Genomic DNA, 24,249 nt, shown 5'->3' on the forward strand with positions numbered 1-24,249 from the left:
TGTTACAATCAGATGTCCTTTAAATGCTATTTATATTGACTTGTATGGAATTTTGCTTTATATTGTTATTGTAATGTTTCGCTGATTGTAAATTTGGTATGTTTTATGAGCTTGATAGAATATATTTCGAAAATACAGGTACTTTCCACTTAACGAAGTAACACACTGTGAAGTTGTAGTCATTTGTTATGACTTTGGTAATCACATACACTGCTAATTAGAAGCACACACACACACACACACACATTGATAAAATAATGGTAGGTATTTTAAGGAACGTGCAGATTGTATAGTGCCCAGTTTCAAATCTCTTCAGTCTTTCTGGTTTCGTTCTTTACCAATAGGCCACATTGCTTAAAACGAGACAAGCTTCTCGCCTGATCTAATTCTTCGAAGTATTCGTTAGCAATAACTTGATTCTCGTTAAATATACGCTGCAGTCCAAATATAAATAGCTGGCAGGGAGTCTTGTTGTTCTCAGTTCTCAATTTATGATTGTTCCATGAATTCATAAACTGGAATAGTCTGTCGTTTGTCACATTTCTGTACACATAATGCAAGCAGAAGACATGTTTCTCCGAATCTGGATCAAAAAAGCCTTTGACTTCCAATGATACGAAAAGCTCATAAAATAAAGAAAGCACAGCATTATACACATCACGCCATAGTCTCTCTATCCTCGAATTATGGACACCTTTTCCAGTTAGAAAACTTCCCCTATTAAGGCCCCGACGAGGGTGTGAGAGCATGTACTGAGCAACTTCACGGTTTTCCACACCCATGTCCCCTCTCACTCGGGAAGGAAGGCCCCATTTGGAAACGGCTTCAGTGAAATGGTTTAAAACTGTTGAAGCTCTATTATCACAGTTGCAAGCTAGGTAGACACTAAGTCTTGTGAAACCATCGATGCATCCGTGTATTACAAAATGCCATATGCAGAATATATGTATATCGCTTTCCACGTTATATGAGACAAGAAAATGTATTGCTTTCCTGCAAGAGATGGATATAACAATGATAACACCGCGCGTATTATTATCTAATATAAAGTAGATCACTGACACATTACTTGATCTAACACTCTCGAATGTCGTCCATCATACCTTACACTCCACATACATAAGTGTTAAATGTAAACTCCCGTTATTAAGATATTTGAAAGTAGCTAAGAAATGCATTATAACTGAAGAAAATCTCCAAGTGTTCCTATAAAGTTTGCTAAGCAACTGAATGTCAACACATTCTTGATTCATTCTTATTAAACATTGTATTACTCAGATATTTGTAAGATTCATAGTTATTGGTGTCATATCTTAATTAAACATGAATACTAAATGACCAAATAACTTATTGATGTCCATATGAATATCAAACCCAGTTTCCTCAAAAATATGAAATAATATTTCTCTCTTGTCTTTATATTTATAACCAATGCAGGCAAAATGTTTTTCGGCCTCTGCTTTGTTTACACAAATGGAGTAATATTTAGCATCTCTTGGAATAATAGCTGTAAGACAACCGCGAGTTTCAACTGTACAAATGTTTGAAAATGTTCCTGTTCCAAGCTAATTAATATTTATCTCCCAAACATGTTCTAATCCTAAATAACTGATTAAGCTTGTTAGAATCTTGCACTATATAGTCGTGTCACTGTTTTGTGTTTTCATGTGCACATTTGTATGCAAGGGAGTCCTTTGGGTGTTCCGATAGATGTACCCGGTATTATGTGTTCATCATTGCATATGAGATGGAAATACTCCCCTAACTCGATGCTGCTAAACGTTTTAATGTCCAAAACAAAATGTCAAAATCCTAATAAATAGTTAGTCATCAACATTCATGTCATTTAACCTCTTTACATCAATCAGAGTCGATTATGTCAAATTTCATGATCGTAAGTTGTAATAGGTTGAAGAATAGAGTTTATAAATTTAGCCCCCTACCTTCGCATTTGTCTGCGATGGCTACATTTTACTTCGACAAAAATATTCAAGCTTACCAGAGCATTAAAGAATTATTATGTTCTGCTAACCTCAGTACAATTAATTTTATTTTAATTGCCAATTATTGATAAGTTTACCAACTACATGAAATATTACCTCGAATTGTGTTAGTGTTAAAGAGTTAGACACCGTCTCCGTGGGAATTTTGCAAGCCATTACTTTTAGATGCATATATTATCAAATCATCTGGGCACATTAAGCAATTAATATGAATATCATATAACACGACAAGATCACATGAGGAACAAAACATGTCTGAGAGATTATTTGTATATGCGTTATTTCATCAACTTGACCCACTACTATATGTCATTTCCAACATGATAGACTTGTAAAAATCGGGAAAATAAGCACCAAATTTACCCTTATTTAATTATCATCAACGTCCAAGATCAACATGTATTGAATATCGTTAATAATACTTACATCAACAAGTAACTAACTGCCATTGATGGATCTGATGTTATGATGTCCTTGCCGAATTTTCATGTTATACGTCCGAACTAAGAGAACTGATTGAATTTTTTATGCTGTAACTTTTTTCCTTCCAATAAAATGTGTTCAGAATTGAAAGGTTTTATCTTGGAGATGCTAAGATATAGAAAATTTGGAGTAAAATTATGTGTTATTTAATTTTAGGATTTCGGAGCCTAGAAAATTAAATTAACAAAACTTTGGGCATTGAGAATTAGAGATTACACACAACTTTATTGTTAGCACATGTAATATAACTGAGTGGAATACTACCGTATCAGTTTGTGATTGCCATCCATATGCCACAAGGCAAGAGGGGACAGAACTGAATAAACCCTTCGCTGTATACACCGTAACTGCCTCAAATGTTGTCCAACCGGATCTACAGTTCTAACTGCTCTCCTTATTCTCTCTCTTTGTACATGGATATCTTGTGAAATGAGATGACCTTCGATTGTCTTTAAACCTAAAGAAACAAGTATTTAAAACATGACTACAAGCATTGAATTCATAAAAAAAAACATTATTTATTTATTTGCAGATATAACATTTATAGTCGATACCATTCCAGGATAAAATGAAGGATCTAAATGAATTAAAATGTGATTGGTCTCTTAGGTGATTCGGTTGCTCATTCCACAGAATGACAGTTGCATACATAAACTATTTGTTTGCCATACAATGAGGTTTTCATTGTTGGGGCAATTAACATAATTCACTATCTAAAATTGTATTTATAAACAAATATTTATTATATTCTTAAAACATATAAAATTATCCAAACGTTGGGAAGCACACACTTATTCAGAATTTGAAAGTCTCTAAAGTCATGACCTAAGTTGCACACTTTCAGGGTTGTCAGTTTTGCCTTAAGAGTTAATGATAAATGCGTGTGTAAATAATAATACTCACACCTATAAGCACGCTTTTGTTGTTGTATTTTTCAAGCTTAGTAGTGTTCAGGTCGCTGCAGAAGTAGCAGGCCACTGGACTGAATTTGAAATGTAATAGGATAAATGTATGCAAGATCGCTTGTTTGTTGAATCTGATTAACTTCGGACCAATACTTTCAAGACAGTTAAATGCCTTTAAGCTTTCCCACAAAGATTTCGTTTTACATGCAAATCGAACTGCACTTGTTAGTCTATGACAATCACCGGCAGTTAAACGATATCGGCACAGTTTATGAAAGCACTGATCATGTTTTCATCTGTTTAAATACCATTCTTGTTGCAAATAAAAATGAGAGTTTTTAACACACGTGACTCATTATCTACAGTTTGAGCCCCATGCCGAAATATCTTTTAGTCGGCGCTTGGGCTATGTTGGGCAAAGTCGCTGTATGGAAAAATGAGCAGGAGTCACTACAAAGTTAGAGTCGTTAATTGATCTTTAAAAACAGCTGCGGAAAAGCAAAGACCCATCCCCAATAAAAATTTCAAAATTGATATAACAATATACACATCAATGAACATAAATAACAACTATTACACAGAGAAGTCATTTAGTTGAAGAAAAAGAACTCTTACCTGAACGAGGAAAGTTGTTGATTATTGAATGCAGATATTAGCTCATTATCACTTATATCACTGAATCGTATCCCATGAGTCAAGCGGAAGTTTGCTAGTCTCCGCTCTACAGTTCTCCTGCTTACCCCAAGCAAACTTGCCATATCTCCTGATGTAAAGTAATTTTCTGGAGAAAAATTAATACAGACGTGATTACAAATAATTTTCCAAAGCACGAGAAAGATTTTCCATATAAAGGTTTATGTTATGTGGATATAATAGAGAGAATATAAATCGGTTAGTAATGTCTAAAACACAAAATTTCAGCGTATAAAAATCATTAACAGTCACTATAGACACATTTTAATTATATGTGTATGATAAATACAAAATTTGCACCAGGAAGACGTTTTGAGCCCGAGCGCGATCACGATGGTTCAAAATCATCTGAGTTCTTGGGCAAACGTGTGCAAACATCATAAGGTATATAGTATACTTATTCTTGCACGCTGAAGTCTTAGCCATTTAACTTGCATTCCAAATACCCAACGAATGAAGTTTCAAACAGGAAAAGAAAATAATAATGTTCAAACTGCGCGTGTAATTCTGATGCATGAAAACAGATGACGTCAATAAAAAGACATGAGGTCAAAGCACGCTGAGATTGCCCAATCACGTGTGACGTTTTATAAAAGTGATGCAAACACCATATGAATATAAACTGTCAGACAGATTTTTTTTTAAAATAATGTTTTACAGCATTTGGTAATAAAAAATATTATTTAATTAAAACGAAAATAAAAGCAATGGTTATTTTGAGACGCATAGGATATATGTTTCTAATAATATCCTATCTTTTTATACTTTCTACTTGAGGAAAGTTTTGCGTTATGAAATAATTCAATTAATTTTGAAAAAATGCACTACATGACTCTCTCTCTCTCTCTCTCTCTCTCTCTCTCTCTCTCTATATATATATATATATATATATATATATATATATATATATATATATATATATATATATATATATATCATGTGTAATAAAGAATCATGCAAACAAACCAAAGAAAACACAGTTTCTCTTACAATGTACGGTGGCAAAAGTAACTATTGTAGAATAGCATGTGAAGTCTTTGACAGTACTATATATTAAATTTCAATACATGGTTCTTTAAGGACTAAAATATTCGTACATGCTCCCATTTATTTGCAAACCTGCCAACACACACACACACACACACACACACCGATGTTAAAACGAAAATGCATCAAGGATATAAAAAAATTCACATAACTTAGTCATTTAATTCATAATTTCTAACCTGATTGTTACTAAAGAGTGCCATGCACTGTCATTTTGTTGGCGTTTCGAATCAAACGGGAGTTTTGTAAATAACATAGTCGCCATATTTGCATAGGCAAGTCTATGTTTTTAAGCAACAGGGGTAATGTAGTTCACCGTCTTTGATAATTTCAGTAATTCCGGAAATTTTTGGTGTTACATGTCTCTAGCATGTGTATACAAGAGTTGTCCTTTTTATTTGCTCAGTTTGGTCACGAAATATTAAACATAGACATTTTTAATGAAATGGACTGTTCTATAAACCAGAAAAGGTCAGTGAGCAATATGTCGCTTGTTTATATTGAGAGCGTCCGTTTGATTTGAAATGCCAATAGTTCCGCAGTGTTAGGGAACTATTATCAACTGTAAGTTAGAAATTATAAATCAGTGAATGAAATTACTTAATTTCGTGCATCTTTATGTTCTTGATACTTTTTAATTGCAAAATTTGTAACGGGGTACAAACAAACGTGGTGGTGTGCGAATAATATACTCAGTGGCATTACCTAACTGATGTTTACCATTTATCATTTCCTTTTTGTTGTTGCATAAACAGCTTAAATCCCGATACTTTATAATATTCAGGATAACGAAATCATTTAGCCAGACGGACAGATAATGATACTCAAGAAAGAATGTCATGTCTTACAATATTGAAAACTATCAACGCTTAAAAATGACACCTCTATGATTTGCTTGCATACGGAAGCATTATCAAATATTGTGCATGAACATCAAAAAAATAAAGAAGTTGGAAGCAGTAAACACTGCTTATGTGTTAGGGGATAACAATGGAACATGTAAATATAATATACAGCATTTTATTGTGTCAGTTGAGTTAAGAAATTACCGATGAAAAATTGTAGTTGTTCCTTTCTTATGTCATAAAGAGGTCTGCCCCTATGCCCAGTATAGACTTGCGAGGCCCTGTACCGGTGGTCTTCGCTGACTGGCATAGAATTGATATCGGTTTTGTCAAGGATACTACGAGCTTGTCCAAGTAGCTCAATCATTTTGACAGGCACTGATACATCCTGCAGGGAGTCCTCCATTAAAATCTCAATTCCACGTACCTGAGTCCTTATAATGTTCTCTGCTTCCATCCTATTTGACATGCGCTCTTTACACTTTCTCAATTCTTCCATGATAAAGTTTACTTACGACACCAATCCTGCTGAGCCAGAATACATTTTTGTGGTAACATATCATCAGAGTGAAATGGAATTCAAAAGTACCCCATTATCAAGAATGGCAAAACTTTCTTTAGAGTCGATTGCGTTCATTTGTCATTTCAGGCAATGGAATTGTGTTGATTTGAAGAGGCAATGAACTGGAAGTGATAAATGTTTCAATAGTTATAAAATCACACATTCATCGCAAGTAGTGAAGCTATTACACTTGGATAAAGCGTTTTTCCTGGACCAACGAGTGAATAATTGTGAGAAATGCTAAATATTACGGTGTTATTTCCAATTCAACATATTTAATCACTTTCTTATGTTATTTTCAAAATATCACTTTTAAATCACGAGATTGTTGAAAACATAACTCCAGCCTATGTGGAATGCTATCTATGCTATTATACATAACAGCAATTGAAATTCTAAGTATAAGAATAAGACTTAATAGGAAGATTGAAGGTATTACAGTTCCAAATGTAACAGACGAAATAAAAATGCTACAGCATGCAGAAGATTGTACGAACTTTATTAAAGACCAAAATTCCTTTAAACACCTAGAGAAGGAATTTGAAAAATTTGGTAAGGCCTCTGGGTCATAAATAAATCATGAAAACAACTGAAATACTGAAAATAGGGAGCTAGAGAGGAAATCACTCAGGATTACCACCACACCTAATTAAAGAAAGAGTGAATGCATTGGGCATTTATTTTGAGATAAGAGAAGAACAAAAAAAAAATATAAAAATATGAAATAGAAATTAGAAACGAATGTGAACACATTGGCACTTACGCCATTATGTCTAATGGAACGCGCCCAAGTGGTCAAAACGTACATCTAAGCGAATATAAATTTTATTACCAAGTCTATTGACATAGAAAATACAAATTTAGAAAAACTAGATAAGGAGATTATTAATTACATATGGGATTTTAAGACCCACTACGTCTAGAAGGAAACTTTCTAGAGAGCACAAGAAAGGGGGGACTAGCACTCTCCAACCCCATTTGGATAAAGACTGCAAATATTATAAATATATTTAAAAAGATTAAAGCAATACCAACATCACCATGGGAGGGAATATACATCTACTGGTTTGGGTTCACAATGAGAAACCGGGGGGACATTTATAAAAATAATAAACTTGTATAAAAAAAAATAGAAATACCAAGAAAATTTAGATATATCAAAGAAATACTAACCAAATATAGGGAAAAAGGAGGAAAACTAACACATAAATACATTAGAGAGGAAATAATAAAAGAAAAACTAAAAGTAAAGTAGAACAGGAGAAGATAGAGATTAACTGGAAAAGAGCATGGGGGCACTGGACCAAATTACGCTCCCTAAAAATGCAAAGCCTCTGCTTCAAATACATGCACAATGCATGGTTGATAGGAGAGGTAGCAGTGAGACGGGACACGGTCAGAGTATCGCCAAAATGTCCACTGTGTAAAAAAGCCCCTTTTAGTAAACTACACACAATGATACAGTGCGAGAGCAGGAAAACATGTAAATTGAAATTGATAGAAGAAATAAACAAAGGGGGGGGGGGAGATATCAAAAGGCAAATATATTATACATGGATGGAGACTTCAACAAAAACAACTTTATACAACATTACAGAGTACATAGTAGACACCATGATGGCCTGTGGGCAAATAATTGTGATAAAGAGATAAAGAGAAGTATAAGGGGAAAAAAAGTGATTTTCTTTCTATCTTTTTTGGATTGTTTTTTTCTTTCTTTCTTTTCTTTATTCTTTTTTTTATTTCTATCTATCTATCTATCTATCTATCTATATATATATATATATATATATATATATATATATATATATATATATATATATATATATATATATATATATATATATATAATTCTTACCTAACTTAGAAAACTTAATGACACAATATACAAAGATACAGGGAACCTACATGGGGAAAGTAAAGACTATGACATCATGGGGCTAAGTCACATGGCGCTACGCGAAGTGGACAGGCCCATGAAAGAGTTTTGAAAAAATTCTCCATGTAGAACATAAACAGACCAAACTCAGACATAAAACACAAACAGGGGCTAATTCATAGTTTAAAATTTTACTTACTCTTTATCTATCTTAAAACCATACAGCTTCGGTACTGTATGGTGTGACCAACCCACATGTGGAAGATAAACAATTTTTGGATTCTTTCTAATAAAATATTTAGATAAATTAGTAAAAAGAGGCCTAACTTGACTCAGGAGAAACACAATGAAAATAAAGAAGTGTGGACCTTGAAACGAGCGTAACCTACCTATTGATACTCCTGGGAACGACACATTAAATTAGATTAAAACAATAGAAAAAAATTCCCAACAAAAAACAAGGGGGGGGGGGGGAATGGAAAAAAAAATAGTACACCGTTCCATCGTCAAAATTCAAAACCCAAAACTATTTAATCAAATATAACATAATACAATACATCGGATCCTAAATCCAAATTAGTAGAAAAGAAATACAACTGGGAAAAATAACACTGAATCTAAAATTGCGGTCTCAAACATATATATAAAATAGCATACACATTACAGCACCACTACATATAGCAGATACTGAGACCTAGGTGACCTATAGCAAAGGTCACAAAAAAATACAAGGGAAGGAACTTCGAACAAGGTGAAAAAACCCAGGCTTGGACGAACAACCATTTAGATAACACTAAGGAAACATAAATAGCCCATCACAAATTCTAAGACTAAATTTTTTATATAAAATTCTGTTTTAAAATAAAACATACTACATATCTGAGGGGGAAACACAAAAACATAAAATACCTTTTCAGTTTTTTGGAAATGGGGGGGCATCTGTCTGGTCTCCCCTCCCCCCAAGTAATTCACAGCAATCCAACAGCCATCAAAAACCACCTAGCTATGAATTGGAAAGGAACTACTATCAAAATTTACCTTACACTCTCAATTTGGCCAGCTAGAAAAAAGAAGAAAGAAACATAATATAGTACAAAGCTAAAATTGGAAAAGAATTACTATCCAAATTGCCTCAACATACTTAATCTACCCAAACAGCATTATCTCAGAGGGAACGTTGCCCTCGCCCACAACATCAGATGAAGTTTCAGTAAAAAATTTCAAATAACATTTTGTGCTTGCGAAGCGCAGATGTCCACACTTACCTGCTGGACTATTCAAAGTAAAATGAAATATGTTTTGCTTTCGTAAGTATGTTAATACAAACTCGAATATGATTAGTATTCCTATATATGGTGCAGCACAATAAGGTGTACATATAGTACAGCACAATAAGGTGTATATACAGTACAGCACAATAAGGTGTATATACAGTACAGCACAATAAGGTGTATATACAGTACAGCACAATAAGGTGTATATACAGTACAACACAATAACGTGTAGATACAGTGCAGCATAATAAGATGTAGATATAGTACAGCACAATAAGGTATACACACAGTACAGCACAATAAGGTGTAGATACAGTACAGCACAACAAGGTGTAGATACAGTACAGCGCAACAAGGTGTAGATACGTTACAGCACAATAAGGTGTAAATACAGTACAGCACAATAAGGTGTAGATACAGTGCAACACAATAACGTGTAGATACAGTGCAGCATAATAAGATGTAGATATAGTACAGCACAATAAGGTGTAGATATAGTACAGCACAATAAGGTGTACACAAAGTACAGCACATTAAGGTGTACACAAAGTACAGCACAATAAGGTGTAGATACAGTGCAGCACAATAAGGTGTAGATATAGTACAGCACAATAAGGTGTACATACGGTACAGCACAATGAGGTGTAGATACAGTACAGCACAATAAGGTGTAGATATAGTACAGCACAATAAGGTGTACATACAGTAATGCACAATAAGGTGTAGATACAGTACAGCACAATAAGGTGTACATATAGTACAGCACAATAAGGTGTACATACAGTACAGCACAATAAGTTGTACATATAGTACAGCACAATAAGGTGTACACACAGTACAGCACAATAAAGTGTACACACAGTACAGCACAATAAGGTGTAGATATAGTACAGCACAACAAGATGCACAAATAGTACAGCACAACAAGGTGTACATATAGTACAGCACAATAAGGTGTACATAGAGTACAGCACAACAAGATGTACATGTAGTACAGCACAATAAAGTGTACATATAGTACAGCACAACAAGTTGTACATATAGTACAGCACAATAAGATGTACATACAGTAGAGCAAAATAATGTGTACATATAGTACAGCAAAATACATATAGCAAAGTTAGGAGCTACCACGACTAATAATAATAATAATAATAACATTATTATTATTATTATTATTAGTAGAAGAAGAATAAGAAGAAGAAGAAGAAGAAAAAGAAGAAGAAGCATAACAGAATTAGAAATAGATAAAGCGATTTACCAATTAATTAAAAATAAAGCTCCGGGGTTAGATGGGATAACGCCAGAGTTTTATCAAAAGTTCAAAAAATGTTTAATTCCAATAATGAAAATTCTCAACAATACCATTTATAAAAAATCAAGAAATGATAGAAAGTATGAAAACAGGAGTTATTACACTCATCTTCACAAACAAAGGCTATACTTCAGACCTAAAATATTGGAGACCAGTCTCGTTACTTAATATTGATTGCAAAATACTCAGTAAATATTTAGCAAATAGAGTTAAACCAATAATAAGGGTACATAAAAGATCCAAACCAAACGTATGGTGAAGAAGGCAGAAATATACAGAATAATATACTTTCAATAAAGACAATACTAGATTATATGGAAACATCTAATATTGATGGCGCTTTAATCCTCATTGATCAGGAGAAGGTGTTTGATAGGGTAGAAATGAGTTATATTTTGCAGATATTGCATAAAATTGAATTTGGAAATGTATTCCAAAACTGGATCAAAACACTTTATAAGAATATAAAATCATTGGTACAGACCAATGGTGCAAAAACCAATCCGTTCTCAGTAAACGATTCTGTAAGACAGGGTTGTCCACTATCTATGTTAATGTACGAAACAGGGATAGAGGCACTACATAATGCAATCCAAAATCATAAAAGAATCCGAGGAGTAAGAGTAACTAACATGAGGAGGAGTGTAAAACCTTCCAACATGAGGACGATTGCTCCAACTTTATAACTTCAAACCTCTGATAATATACATTTTGAAAAGTGTTGTGTGACACAGATCGCCATTGTCGCTTGTTGTCTGCTTTCTTGTTTGAAAAGAGATCGTTTCGTCTTGACTATAAAAATTTAATTTGACTAAGTTTTACGCACTACTTGAACTCATACATTTACGTTGTAGGTGTAAACCGTCTTTCTCAGTTTTCTGGAAGTTCCTTTTTGCGTTTCTCAGATATGATACTATTTTTTATGGACCGAACGAAATTTCTTTTGGCGTGAATCAGGACTCGTGGTTTTGTGGCATAATTGGCGAGCATTGATTAAAGCTCAGTTATGTCGTCTTCGAAATCGCTGACACGGATTTGAACTAACACTTCAGGTTTTGTGTGAGGCTATACGGTACATCATTGCTTTTTACTTCCTCAATGAAATCGTTTCATCTTATTGCAAAATTACATTTAACTAGGTTTCATACGCAGCAGGTCCCTGTATATAAGGAGAGTGTCTTAGCGTCAGAGTATTCATTCCGCTCTCAAACGATCAAGAAGATGGAAGAGTCAGCACAGATCGACCTGCTGGTCAAATATTTGCTAAAAGTCATACGAAAGCATAATTCACATGCGAAAGTGGCAACAAAACTTACTCTTTTGATCGTTGATTTGATGAGAGTCATACGAAAGTGTGTAAGTGCTAATGAAGTTTGCTATATCTGCAAAGGTAAATGGGTATTTGTCTCCAGAATACCTGCTTCGTCTAAGAAAGAGAGACAAAAGTCAAGATACCTAATACCGTTGTCAGGAGAAAGGACACTGGAATTCAGAGTGCCCTACGAGAAAAGAGAAGAAACAAAAACAAGACGAAACAGAGAAGAGGGATTCAGAAGAAGAAGAAATTGAAGATGATGAAGAACTTGTGCCAGTAAAGACATGGAAATGGAAAAATTGACAATGTGAGCCGATGCGTTGGCCCTGATGTGAAATTTCATACTACCTTCTAAAAGAGAATAGACCAGAAAGAAAACGTAGGTGTCTCTTGGTCTTGACATTGTATAATAAGGATGGCGTGTTTTGTTTTTACTCACACTTTATGAAATTGTGCTCTTTCACCTCTCTCTATCCCTCTGGATCATGTTTTAGTTAGAATTGAAATGGAAGGATGTTTTCCTTCACGCACGCTCTTTAGGCATGCAAGTCGGTAAACAATAGTCAGTCTATTCATCCATCATTTTGTGTCTTGATGTTTCCTAAATCACACACTGATGCCATAAAATAACGGGTTAAATGGGTTTTGTAGTGTTGGGAGTGGGGAGTGGGGTGTAGGTGTTTGGCAGAGTTGCTCATTGCATGTGAGGGCTTAGGTGCTTTCAAAAAACTTTTTCTTCTTCACTCTGTGTTGATAGTATATTTCGGGTTTGTATGCGTTCGCGTACGTTTGTGTGGATAGTTTATTTGGGGTTTGTATTATCTCCCTTCTGTGTTGATAGTATATTTGGGGTTTGTTTTTGCCTCTTCCCTCTGTGTGTGTGTATGTGTGTGTGTGTGTGTGTTTGTTCGCTTACGTTGTGTAGATCGTATATTTGGTTGTTTTTTTCTTCTTCCTCCCGAGTGTGGATAGCATATTTGGGATTTGTATGCGTTAGCGACGTTGTGTGAATAGTATATTTGGGGTTTGTATGCGTTCACGTACGTTTGTGTTGATAGTTTATTTGGGGTTTGTATTATCTCCCTTCTGTGTTGATAGTATATTTGGTGTTTGTTTTTGCCTCTTCCCTCTGTGTGTGTGTATGTGTGTGTGTGTGTGTGTTTGTTCGCGTACGTTGTGTAGATCGTATATTTGGTTGATTTTTTCTTCTTCCTCCCGAGAGTGGATAGCATATTTGGGGTTTGTATGCGTTAGCGACGTTGTGTGAATAGTATATTTGGGGTTTGTATGCGTTCGCGTACGTTTGTGTGCATAGTTTATTTGGGGTTTGTATTATCTCCCTTCTGTGTTGATAGTATATTTGGGGTTTGTTTTTTCCTCTTCCCTCTGTGTGTATGTGTGTGTGTGTGTGTGTGTGTGTGTGTGTGTGTTCGCGTACGTTGTGTAGATCGTATATTTGGTTGTTTTTTTCTTCTTCCTCCCGAGTGTGGATAGCATATTTGGGGTTTGTATGCGTTCGCGTACGTTTGTGTGGATAGTTTATTTGGGGTTTGTATTATCTCCCTTCTGTGTTGATAGCATATTTGTGGTTTGTATGCGTTCGCGTACGTTTGTGTAGATAGTTTATTTGGGGTTTGTATTATCTCCCTTCTGTGTTGATAGTATATTTGGGGTTTGTTTTTTCCTCTTTCCTCTGTGTGTGTGTGTGTGTGTGTGTGTGTGTGTGTGTGTGTGTGTGTGCGTGTGTGTGTGTGTTCGCGTACGTTGTGTAGATCTTATATTTGGTTGTTTTTTTCTTCTTCCTCCCGAGTGTGGATAGCATATTTGGGGTTTGTATGCGTTAGCGACGTTGTGTGAATAGTATATTTGGGGTTTGTATGCGTTCGCGTACGTTTGTGTTGATAGTTTATTTGCGGTTTGTGTTATCTCCCTTCTGTATTGATAGTATATTTGGGGTTTATTTTTTCCTCTTCCCTCTGTGTGTGTGTGTGTGTGTGCGTATGTCTGCGCGCGTACGTTGTGTGTGTGTGTTTGTGTGTGTGTGTGTGTATTGGTCTCTGTTTGTCCCTATAAAAACTCACTTTATCCCTATCAGATACACTCTACCTACCTACCTACAGTAGCGCGTATTCAGGTCAGCCACTTGCAACACTGTTGCCATTTATCCCCTAGTGATCAGTACAGTGACGTCACTGACGCTGGAAATTTTGAGACTATAAATATCGACTTGGGGATTTCCACATTTTGTAGCTATACATATATACTAGAATTCATAAACAGGAACGTCACTCAAGCTGAGGCTATAAAAAGATAGTGGGATTTTCCAAAGGAAAAACCCACAAGTTGGAGCTATAAATAGATAGTGGGATTTCATAGGAATTTCAGCTGATTATAGATACATAGGTATTTATCCACGATCGTCACAGAAGTTGATATTGTAAGTAGTTACTAATTTTATCCATTTTAGTCTAAACCATTGTAACTTAATTTTCGGGGATATGTTTATTTTCCTTTACATTCTGGGACAATTTCGTCATTTTAACGTTACTTTTAGTCACATCCATTTTGTCGTTGAGCATTTCCTTGATTATAGCTATTTATAGCATCATTACAATTATGCAAATTTTTGAACACCCCAGCAAGATTTCAGGTCTTCGTAATGTTTTATATATAAATCCAACGCTTGTACTAGTGTATGTATGTTTCTGTCTCTGTTGTGTTTGACCCTCTACCATCATTGTCCCTAGATAGTCCCACCATGTTCAATTCCCCTTGACGCTATACAGATCCACCATGTTCAATTTCCATATGTTAAATTCCCTTGAGGCTATATCCCCCAGGGGTTTCCGTAATGTTAAATTTCCCATTGTCCCTAGACAGTCCCACGATCTATTCCCCATGTTAAATTCCCATTGTCCCTAGACAGACCCACACTATAGTCCCCTGTTCCATTCCCCTTGTCCCCAGACAAGCCCAAACTCTATTCCTCATGTTAATTTCCCTTGTCCCTAGACAAGCCCAAACTCTATGTTAAATTCCCATTGTCCCTAGAGTGACCCACGATTTTTCTCCATGTTAAATTTCCATTGTCCCTAATCTGACCCAGGGGTCTTTTTAATGCTAAGTCCCATTGTCCCTAATGTGCCCCACTTTACTACTGCTATTATAATGTAAATTTATTCACTAGAGATGGTATTTTTGCAGACAACTGGTTGACCTGAATCATTCTTTTCATAAACACCAGGTGTTGGCCTGGATGCTGACATTGATTCAAAATTAGTAAACAAAGTTCTATTTTTATTTTAAAAGGATTGGTTGTTGTCAATGTCATGATGGGGCTTTGGGTTTAAAATGTAAAGACTTTTTTTTATTTTTTTATTTCTTAGAGAAACTTATTGGTCTAATCAAGGCCATATTCTGTGTATGTGATATAAACATGATCACTTGACCCCCCCTTCTGATTTCGCAACTTGGGGGAATTTCGAAACTGCGTCTTATAATACAATATAACCTTTGTTTGTGTGTGTGTGTGTTGTGTGTGTGTGTGTGTGTGTGTGTGTGTGTGAGAGAGAGAGAGAGAGAGAGAGAGAGAGAGAGAGATCAGTTTTGGGCTTTTCACGCTGATGTCAAGTTAATTTGTTGAAGCCAGATTCTGAGTTAATTATCTTCAGATCATTTGGATTTCAAAAGGATTAATTATTTACTCTCTGGAAATATTTGAAGAGTGCTCATATAGAACTTTTGGAAAGACATTGCTTACAAATTTAATTTGGATATCCAACACCCGAGTGCCATTATTTGTATTTTTACAAGGAACTGTAGATAAGTACAGTAATGACCACAGCATACGTCATCGTTATCCCATCTTGGACTTTCCATCAGGATTCGAACTTGAAATTATTAGAACATTTGTTACTAGGACTTTTGCAAAATAATTCATGAATTATTCTAAGATTATTTTTGGATTTGATTCTTGAAACCATAAGTTCTTCTCCTTTTTTCATTATTACAGAATTGTTCTAGGAAAATAAATTATTTGTTAAATTTTAAAAAGCTTGCTGTTTTCACTCTTTCTGTGTTACTGTTTATTCGAGCCTAAACACCTAACGCGAGAAACGGTTGAAGAGCGGTGTTGTTAAATTCCAGGAATACACGAAGCATACTAGATTTTATATGCTTCCCGCCAACGTTCCCTCTAAGCGAATTATAGGTGTGCGCGCTATGCGCGTTGCATTGTGCATGTATTACGGTGATTTGAGCGAGAACAATTCACCTGCATTGTGCAAGCATTACGGTTTACGGTGACTTGAGCGGAGAACATTTCAGCTGCGCGGGGATGTCTAAGTTTCTCCGCCGCCGCGCGCGCGCGCAGCTTAGAGCGAACGTTGCTTCTCGCATATCATAATTTCCTGAATCGAGCAAGGAACGAACGCTTTCAGCTAAAGTAACCAGTGTGAAAACTGTCACCGTCACAAAATTAGGTATGGATGCCGGCACTTCTGGTTGCACATGCGCGAAAATGTCTGTTATAAGAATGTTGTCATTGAATTCCAAGAGTCATTGTAGCAGAAGCTAAAGTTAATACCCTCAAAGAGACCAATTCTCCAAGTAAAGACAAGCTGGCGATCACTCCGGTGGCTTAGTGGTTAGAGCGTCTGCCTCGGATGCAGGGAGGTCGCGGGTTCGAAACCCGGCTGAGTCATACCAAAGACTTATAAAAATGGTACTAACAGCTGCCTCGCTAGGCGCTCAGCATTAAGAGGTTAGTGTTAGGACTGGGTTGCCTGGTGTGAGGATAATGTAGCTAAAGCTATGTTAAAATTCCAAATCACACACACACGCGCGCACACACACACAAGCTGGCCTAAGATGGCGGGTGTCGGTGAGCGAGTGGGTCAACTCCACATTACTGTTACGGCGACTACACCAAATCTCGTCACCTATGTTGTTTATGTCGTTAAAATGTGGAACACTGCTGGAATGTGGCTGTAGATGGAGAGTCTCGGCAAACAAAAAAGTCTAATATCGTTACGGTAATCCTGTCAGGCATATTGTTTATGTCGTGTAAATGTAAAACACTGATGGCAACAATTCACGGCCGAATGTGAAGTGCAAACTAGAGATATCAAAACCGATAAACATGAGAATGTTTTTGTTATTTAAATGATGTGGAAACCCCAATCCAGCACACATCCAAAGGAATAGTTTGATGCCAAGACTCTGAATCCATCATCTGCACCTTTGAAAAGCCAGAGAAATGACTGATCACATGGTACTCTATATGATCCTCCAATGTTACGTAAGATTATATAATTTGGTTGGCTCTTTGAATTCTACTGCCAATGCCAACCAATAGGAATAGTTCTGCTCATGCCCCCCCCCCATGTGATCCTCCAACTAGACCCATGAAAAAAAAAAGCAAATAAGAGGCTAATAACTCTCTTGCATAATTCCACGTCAGCCTCTCAATTTCAAGGTATATGTACAACACCCCTATCCAAGTGATAGCCACTGACTAAACCTTATAATTCGACATGAGCTTACCACACCAACAATTCCTCCTTAATGGTTATTATCAGACAAAGCCCACTGCAAAACAGGCAATATGTGCCTAAAATAACTCAAGATCATCAAGTTGTACATAAACTAAAAGTAATAAATTATTATTTTATTTCCATTCGTACATGATGACATTTTTCCTTTTTTTTGTTTAGTTTACGGTGCATTATAATATTGGTACCGCCATCGTGAAATTTGTAATTGCTTTGTATATGTATGTTCAATGGTCGGCATAATATTAGGAATATATATTTTCTTCTATATCATTTACTGTTTTATATATTGGTCCAGTTTTCATGAAATGTTCACATCTTAAATAGATATTATTATTCATCATGTGTTTTGTTTTTGTTTTGCAAGGAAAAAGTGCCGACTTCACATGAATACCTTTGTTAATTAGTGGGTGGATAATTTTCCTTAACTCTGAGAGGTTATTCTGGAAGCCTCCTTATAATTTACCGCTGGCCACTTTTCTTTAAGGATGTTTCAGTATCGTTCGAAATACGCTCCTGCACAGGTTATGTCTACAACAATACTCATTTTTCTATTGGGAATTCATTCAAAGACATTCTAGATGATATTGTGATACTTTTGGTACATCAACTTATTAGAGACTATTGGTACATCAGCACATTTCGTATTGGTATTCATTCTGTACACCCTATACATTTGTTCTTATGATAGAATATTTATGATTATTTGGGATTGAAATCACAATACTGTATGTTACCCATACATTTTCACATTGTAACTTAGGCTAATAAATGTATTTGTTGGTTTCACTACACTTACTTGTTTCTCTTCTTTCTGTTACTACGCTTATTGCTTTTTAGTTACTTTCTGTTACACCGTTTAACTAGTCGTAACTATATATATATATATATATATATATATATATATATATATATATATATATATATATATATATATATATATCCAACATATTATATTTTATGACGCGGCAAGATTCACTTCATCTCATTCATGAATTGTCAGGTTTAAGCCGTATATCTTGAAGTTGACCATGGAGCAATAACCAATTACAATTTGTGAAGAGTTTATCCGGCTTATCGTCTATATGTTTTGAAGTTTTCGTATTTTCCTAGCTTTGAATTATATCGTGAATATGACATAAAGGTAAATAGGATTTATCGTGTCCGTCCGTCATTCAGTTTTGTATGTGCAACTGGCCTCACAGTTTTTAAAGGGGTTGCTGTGAAACTTGATACATACTGTGGCAAACATTCGTAGAAGTGCCTCCAAACAACCGTTATATTCCTGTGATTTTCTTAAACAAATGTACTTACAGTTTCGTGCAATTTATGACACGATTATTTGAACGCTACTTGTCAAGAGGTTTTCGACTGATTTCTTTAAACGTACTAAAAATATTAAGTTCATCATGATGTGAAGAACGTATTGACCAATCTTTTTACCACTGATACTTTTGCAAGAGTTTATGTACTTTTGGAATTAAGCTGGATGAAATAATTTAATAGAATATAGTGAACACATCGATTCTACAAATTATTGATAGATTTCTGTCATGCTTGGTAATAATCATTCAAACTAATATGCTACATACTGACTACCCATAAGTGTGTTAACAAAAACACAGCACAAAGCTAACACTTGTAAGGCTTATTCGAGTTAAATTGTAAGTACAAACTCAGACGTGTCTATTTTAAAACTTGTCAAAGTTTAAAACTGTCGTTCATTATTATCATCAATTTTGTACGTACAGGTACCTAAATATACCTGGTTGCTCATACAGAAGGGACAGCCAAACACAAGGATTACACATTTTAACAAATGTGGCGAAGCACTTTCTGTGGATGCAATGGCAAGGGACTGCATTATAATCGCATTCATGTCATGACAATCTTGACTCAGGTGGCAACCAAAGAACAGCTACCTTTATGTTTATAAATTTCCTGAGTAACATTTAGAGGTGCGCGGTATTAATAGTATACCGCTGATCCGGGGTGTATTCTTAATCCGGTGATACGTACCAGGGTACTTTTTCACTGTACCGGTACTTAGGTAGTTTTCATCTGTAAAGGAATGTATAGAAATTTCTGAGTAATTATATGACTATTTAATGATATATACAACTCGTTTCATTTTTCATGACAACATAAGCAGCAGGGAGGGCGAATCCTACAACTTTTAGAAGGTTCCAAATGCCGAAATAAACCCTTTATAAAACCGCGATGACCCTTTATGTAAACACAATTGTCGCCGTCGTTGCTGCCCTTTGTTGTCGTTGCCCTCCCTGCTGCTTCCTGTGTCCCTTTTTGAAACCTAAGGTCTCTATCGATGTACGAAAAATTATCCAAAAATCGTATCTAACCCGACTCGATACCGTGTTCGAGGATCATGTAAATTTATTGTTATAAATCCGTGTGGGGTTGATTGGGCATGACTAAATAAATTTCTAAACTTATTTATATCCATATCACCACTGCACCAAGTCTGATGTATATTTCGTAACGTGTGTGTATCAACTCCGTTAAACACAGCAAGAATATTACAGTTATCCCTGATTACTTTAGGAATTTGTGTATATCGCTGGGTTACATAAATCACATCAGTGTTTTTGTGTCTGCCTCTGGAAAATATCCTGGCAGGATTTGATTGTTTATCCAACATCACATCATCATACACGACTAAATTATTAATGAATCCATCAACATCATCAATACTTGGCACTTCATTAATGTCAGTTATAAATTCAACAACATCATCACCGTTTTCATTTAATGATTTTGCACTTTCATTAAAATCTGTTAACACTTCGTAGCATCGTTGATCGTCTACACTTGGTGCTACCAAATGCAACTTGTCCCACTTCATCCACTTCATTATTAAATTAAGTAACAACTGTGTCTTACCACTCCCAGATGGTCCAATTATAATCATATGAACAGAATTTGGTAGTGCTGCGTGATGCTTAACTGGTTCTTGTTTCCTTGTTGCAGAAAAGTCAGTGATTTCCATTAGAATAATATAAAATAAATATGGATTTATATTGTGTGAAATGCATAGCGCGCACGCCAACAAGTGATCTAACAACCATTACAACAAAAAAATAATAGATCTGCGGTAACGGGCAAGTGTGAACGATGCGGTACAAAGAAATTTAAATTTATCTCCCTGACTGCGTCAGGTGGTAAGTCAGCGCCAAAACTAAAGTCAGCGCCAAAACCAAAGCCAGCGCCAAGTAAAAAAAAAAAAAAAACGAGGAGGTGATATTGCCGCCAAGTTAGGAAAATTACCAGGAGCTCCGTGGGCGAAATATCCAGGAGAAAAACATCTCCCAGGGTATAATTACTGTGGTCCTGGAACCCGACTTGATATCAGACTTGATGACCAAGATCGACCAAAACCAGGAGAAGAACCAATAAATGCTATCGATAAAGCATGCCATGTCCATGATGTAGCTTATAAAAGTAAAAATCTACAAGATAGGCATCTCGCGGATGTGAAATTAATTCACGCGCTAAATTCCATCACTGATAAATCTCTCAAAGAAAGGTTAGCCAGCTGGTTAATAAAATCTGCGATGAAATCTAAGCTTGTATTAGGTGCTGGTAATTAATTATAGTGGAGTCGATTTATTATTCCCCAAGGGGATACTGGAGGGGTAGCGCAGCAATTAGTAAACTTGCCAGTGCAGCAAAAGTCACACGTGATACTGCTAAGAACTGGTTATCCAAACAGGCAATATGGCAAATTTATCTACCGCGTCCTAAGAAAATTAATTTTGCACATTTTGATGTTAGTGTTCCTAATGAAGTTCACCAAGCTGATATATTATTTCTGCCACATGATACCGTTCGTCGTCGAACATATAAATACGTGTTAACTCTAGTTGATGTTGCAAGTAGATATAAAGATGCAGAACCGTTAACGACTAAAACAGCATCTGAGGTTGCTTCTGCTTTTGAACGAATTTATCAACGAGGTGGTCTGCGATGGCCAAATCTATTACAAGTTGATCCTGGCAGAGAATTTCAGGGTGCAGTATCATCAACGATGAAGCAACATAATGTCACCATTAGACGAGGGCATACTGAGATTCATCGTGATCAGGCAATTGTTGAACGATTTAATCGAACACTTGCTGAGCGGTTATTTGGATATCAGTACGCGAAGGAATTCATTCAGGACAAGAGATCTCGCGAATGGGTTGCAAGATTACCAAGCGTGATAACTGCATTAAATAATGAAATAACTCGAACAACCAACATGAAACCTATTAATGCAATTACCAAATAAAATATACCACAACGACGTGATTTTTCAGCACAACCAATACTGGGCAATGTCACTGTGAGATATTTATATGAACCAGGTGAACTTGAAGGTGGTAAAAAAAGAGCGACTGATCCTATCTGGAGCATCACCACACACAAGATATCTAACATAACTAGATCTACTGGTAGACCAGCAATCTACAGGCTGGATTCGACTGCTCCTCAACGTGGATTCACACGTGAACAATTACAAGTAATTCCCGAAGACACACAATTACCGCCCAAATCACTTAACTAGCACCAAGGGTGCCAGCACCCCTACGTAGATTACTTTCAAGACAGGTCAGCATCACATTTTGTCGTGTATGACCGCGACTATTATCTTTTCTATCTACGGTGAATTGTCTTGGATTATTACTCGAATACTGCCACAACATTATACAATTACAGCTCACACAGTGATTATTCTGCTGTTGCTTCAGTGTCATGATAAATTCAACATCGAGGTCAAAATCGTGATTATTTTTTTGTCACTCTGTTTGTAACCAGCCAATTTTTTTCTTATTATATCACTGTCGTTTTCATTATTAATTTCATCAGCCATTGACTCGTCCAAAACAATTCTCCGCAATTGAGAAAATCTTCTGACTCTGGACACAGCCAAGTAAACTAAGTTTGACCACTCGATTCGATCATCAACGATCCAAACAACTGTATCAGAAATAGTCAATCCTTGAGATGAATGAATTGTCATTGCGTATCCTAATGTCCACGGGGATTTGTTCATTTTTAGTGCATCTTCAACAACATTGACATCAACTGTGACAATATCATTTAATACTAAATTCTGTTTTTCGGTCTGTCCTGGTATTGTTGTTGTTGTTGTTGTTGTGGGGTTTAACGCCATTTTTCAGCACGATAGGCTATACATGGCGGCCAGTATTAATGGTGGAGGAAGAACCCGGAAAACCCCGGAAAGAACCACCGACCCACGAGAAGCTACTGGCAAGCTTTCTCACATGCCCACATTGGCTGAATCTTAGACTCGAACCGCCGCAGACAGAGGTGAGATGGCAGTGATCCGTAACGAAGAGCGCTTTAGACCACTCGGCCACTCGGGGCCCCCTGTCCTGGTATATTAACGTCAATATTTTGTAGTCGTGTATCAGCTGGTCTATAACACAATGGCACTGGCAACATTGGAAACTTCTCCCGTTGCAGTGAAAACAATTTCATCTGAAGTGTGTCTCTAACTATCTTTCTACTTGCCACTATCAAATCGTTTGGTTTCCAAGTTTTCCAAAAGTCGCTCATTGAAGTCTCTGAAATTATTTTACGCATAATTTCACATTGAATTTTATTCCGTTGTAATCTGATTAATGTTTTAAATTCCTTCAACGTTGCATCAAGAGATCTATAATCATCAGACACTTCTTCATAATAATCAACAAAATCTTTTAACCACAATTGCGGAGATGGACCAACAAAAGGTGGTGGCTGACCGTGATCGCCCCACATAACGACTGCAGTATTTTTTCTTACCAGCCAGTCAAGAAATATTTTTAATATATCTAACGACACTGTGCCTATTTCATCCCAAATAATAATCCTCGGAATATATTTCTCCCCCATTCGATCTGGAGTCCACACACCACCACTGTATTTGAAAAAGCTGTGATAAGTACAAGAATTGACTCTTCGTTGTTTCATCTCCCTGGCGAGTCTGTGTGTAGGTGTTAGCACAATCATATCTGAATTTCGAAATAATTCAATCGCTCGAGTTGTCTTACCAGAACCTCCCGCCCCGTTCAAATAAACAGTCTTGTGTCTGGATACTGGATCATACACAGACGGCGCCGACGACATTTCTGATAATTCTGATTTGCAATAGCTATCTTTAACCGCAACATCAGCGGATTCACAATAACAATGTAACATTTCCTTTTTTATTCTCCACGAACTCCATGATTCATCATTGCTTGTAAAACGAGCCAATAATTCTGAATATCTTTTATCGATATAAAATGAATCCGTTGCAACTCTAACTGCAGTGTCAGGAAATCTATTTATCATTGATAGCAAATTTACAGAAACATAAGCCAGCATCGAA

General features: G+C 36.0%; 1 protein-coding gene across 1 annotated transcript; it reads right to left on the minus strand.

Moving 5' to 3' along the window:
• Window positions 1-4,002: 4,002 nt before the first annotated feature.
• LOC149780234 (uncharacterized) lies at window positions 4,003-6,688 on the minus strand. Its single transcript, XM_089936185.1, has 2 exons — window positions 6,181-6,688; window positions 4,003-4,172 (listed from the first exon to the last, which is right to left on the minus strand). The coding sequence occupies exons 1-2, from the start codon at window positions 6,473-6,475 to the stop codon at window positions 4,003-4,005; spliced, it is 465 nt and encodes a 154-aa protein (XP_089792311.1). The 5' UTR covers window positions 6,476-6,688.
• Between the last annotated feature and the right edge of the window lie 17,561 nt (window positions 6,689-24,249).

Source organism: Sinohyriopsis cumingii, chromosome 16, assembly GCF_028554795.1.
Source record: "Sinohyriopsis cumingii isolate HCF-2022 chromosome 16, ASM2855479v2, whole genome shotgun sequence".
Classification (NCBI taxonomy): Eukaryota; Metazoa; Mollusca; class Bivalvia; order Unionida; family Unionidae; genus Sinohyriopsis; species Sinohyriopsis cumingii.